This window comes from Juglans regia, chromosome 3 (assembly GCF_001411555.2).
Source record: "Juglans regia cultivar Chandler chromosome 3, Walnut 2.0, whole genome shotgun sequence".
NCBI lineage: Eukaryota > Viridiplantae > Streptophyta > Magnoliopsida > Fagales > Juglandaceae > Juglans > Juglans regia.
Genome location: NC_049903.1, coordinates 33,898,933 through 33,901,605, shown reverse-complemented (window position 1 = coordinate 33,901,605; position 2,673 = coordinate 33,898,933). Strand labels below are relative to the sequence as shown.

General features: G+C 34.4%; 1 protein-coding gene across 1 annotated transcript; it reads right to left on the bottom strand.

Annotated features, from left to right (window-relative positions):
- Positions 1–251: 251 nt before the first annotated feature.
- LOC108988380 (transcription factor SCREAM2-like) lies at positions 252–1,818 on the bottom strand. Its single transcript, XM_035688845.1, has 4 exons — positions 1,630–1,818; positions 1,289–1,414; positions 1,018–1,191; positions 252–498 (listed from the first exon to the last, which is right to left on the bottom strand). Exons 1-4 carry the CDS (start codon positions 1,705–1,707, stop codon positions 400–402), a joined length of 477 nt encoding a protein of 158 aa, XP_035544738.1. The 5' UTR covers positions 1,708–1,818; the 3' UTR covers positions 252–399.
- Between the last annotated feature and the right edge of the window lie 855 nt (positions 1,819–2,673).

The following is a 2,673-nucleotide window of genomic DNA, read 5'->3' as shown; positions in this document are numbered from 1 at the left end:
GTTGTAGTGCATGAAGTTAAGGACCCCAAAACTACATATATATATATATATATATATATATATATGTATGTGTGTGTGTGTATATATGCCTAGCTATAATTTTAGCAATAAAAAGGCATACTAGGTTTCTTCACCATCAATGCCCAAAGTGATTTTAATTTAGCGCAAGCATGAAATTAAATACAAAAGTTTCGCTTTTGGCTTAATTTGCTAGTGTTTTGACAGTACTACTATTGGTTGAAAACTTATAATCAACGATGCCCATAGGCAATTTTGCTTTAGCTAGGCAGAAGATCGATCGATCGATCTTAAAGCTTCCCTAGCTAGCTGGGTGGATAAGTTAACTTTCAGGCACTACAAGCAGAGGGAAGAAGAGGAAGAAATAAGATTATGGGCTTATTAATCTTGCCCACTGCTTTCACTCCAGTTCTTAATAGCTTCCAGCACTGCTTGCTTCACCACTTGAGCATCCAAGCCATGAAGGTGTTCTGGATTATTCTGCAAAATCAAAGAGCATCTCGTTCATCAATTTAATGTTACAAACGAAGGGGTACCTCATAAGATTATCATATATATATATATATATATATATATATATATGTGTGTGTGTGTGTGTACGTGTGTGTGTGGGGTTTTCTAGCAGTCATCTATTTACAAAAATCAGCGAAAAGGAAAATAAGAAAAAGAAAAAACCTATGCCAACCACTCATTGTTATGTCAGTTGTACATATATGCAGAAAACCTGAAATGTGTGGCTCAAATTAACCATTTTTGTCCAATCCACACGTGATGTTCCCTGTTCTTTTTTTTTTACCTTTCCAGACTGAAATAAATTGATTACAAACTACAAAACCTCAGCAGTTATCAGACACATGATACTGATATGTGTATGTCCCTAGCTACAGCTAGGTTGATATGTAGAAAATAAAAAAAGTACGAGTCATGAGTTCATTCTGTTTATATATTATCGACCCACATAGATCAATCACTTGGAAAAACAAATTCTTAATTCCTTACTTCTCCTCCAACTGCCTCAAGCTGGAAAACGTCTGAACAAGAAACCCTAGCATCGTGCACATCAAGACCCAGCTTCTCGAAGGCTTCTAATATCGAAACGAGCAAACCAGGACAATTTTTTCCCGAGAACACATTAATAAGGAAGCCCCTTTCTAGGGTTTCCACTGTAACTTGCTGAAAGTACAATAAAGTAGTTAGCAGAGGTTATTTTTATTAATTTGGAAGAACACTAGAATTCAGGAAAGATGATAGAATTGAATTGAATATGCACCGCAGGCAATGGAGTTTGCGCACTCGAACTTTGTGAAGTTCCAGCATCTTTATTCAGTCTTTTGACTTTTCTCTTCAACTCCTTTATATATTTGGATGCATCTACTATAATTGAAGCTTTGTTCCGCTGCCAAAGAGTAAAATTTCAGTCGAGAACACAAACACATACACACACAAAATGGGGAATAATCATAGATCATAAGGTGGGTTATCGGATCCGATCGCGAGGAGGCCGTGACAACCATATGGGCCGGGGAGAGGTTTTGAGACTTTGAAAAAAGATTAGATATTACAAACCAAAGGAAAACTTCTAGTAAATAGCAATTGGTAAATGCTAATTACAGCACTAGAGTTGGTGGCAGAACGAAGCTGTTGCAACTTGTCATTCAACGCTGCTCTTTTATGCTCCCTAGAACCCATGCTTTCTTCTGCGCGCTGGCCTTTTATATTGATCACCTCTAATATGTTCTGTTTCTCTTCCTTATTGATCTTCTCTGTGCGCCTCTTATGTTTGCTGTGTGCTTTGGGTGCCTTTTAAAGAGGGGATGAGCTCTCAAACCTATACGATTCTTTGTTTGTTTCCTAGCTGCATGAGTACCTGATCCATTTCCCCACCAAAAAAAAAAAAAACAAGAGAAATTATACTTTTCTCGAAGTGATATACGAAATTGACCTCTGTTTCTTCAAAATTTTCTTTTTTAAAAAAGAATCACATAATATTCGGACGATTATTATAGTTGACAAAAAAAAAAAAACATCTGTGACACAAACGTGAAACTCGATTTTATACATGATTAATGAGGAATAATATAAGGAAAATGAGGAAACAAAAACCAAATTATAAATTAAGAGTGGAATAATATAAGGTCATGAAACTCATTTTAAACAAGTCTCTCTCTCTTTAAGGCTCTGTTTGGATAGTGAAGTACTGAGAACATTATTAATTATTTTATCATTAATTTTTATCTATTTTTTATTATTTTTTATTATTATTCACTTCTATTCAATATTTTATTATTAATATTCATAAAATATTTAAAATCACATCATTATTCAAACGCAACAAAATAAAACTTTGAATCTCAAGAATGTTGGGATGATCCGGCCAGATCTCCATCTTCAAAAGATCTAGCCATCGACAACCACTAGTCTAGCTAGTTTATACGGCCTAATGATTGGTCATACAACTTTTTTCCTCTTTCTTGTACATGAGAAAACACGAAATTGCTCTTCCGTTCACATTTTGATCAGTCATGATAAAGTTGACCTTGATGATCTGTACCAATATATAGTGACCGTATGATATATATATATATATATATATATGTGTGTGTGTGTGTGTGTATGAAGAGCCTATATATTTATATATAATAAAATTGAAAATTT

What these genes read in the sequence shown, in the direction of transcription:
- LOC108988380 (XM_035688845.1), bottom strand. Translation starts at nt 1,707, where the DNA reads ATGGGTTCTAGGGAGCATAAAAGAGCAGCGTTGAATGACAAGTTGCAA. An exon ending in CTGCCACCAACTCTAGTGCT is followed by an intron (nt 1,415 to 1,629) that starts GTAATTAGCATT and finishes ACTCTTTGGCAG; the next exon opens with CGGAACAAAGCTTCAATTAT. An exon ending in CGCAAACTCCATTGCCTGCG is followed by an intron (nt 1,192 to 1,288) that starts GTGCATATTCAA and finishes TTGTACTTTCAG; the next exon opens with CAAGTTACAGTGGAAACCCT.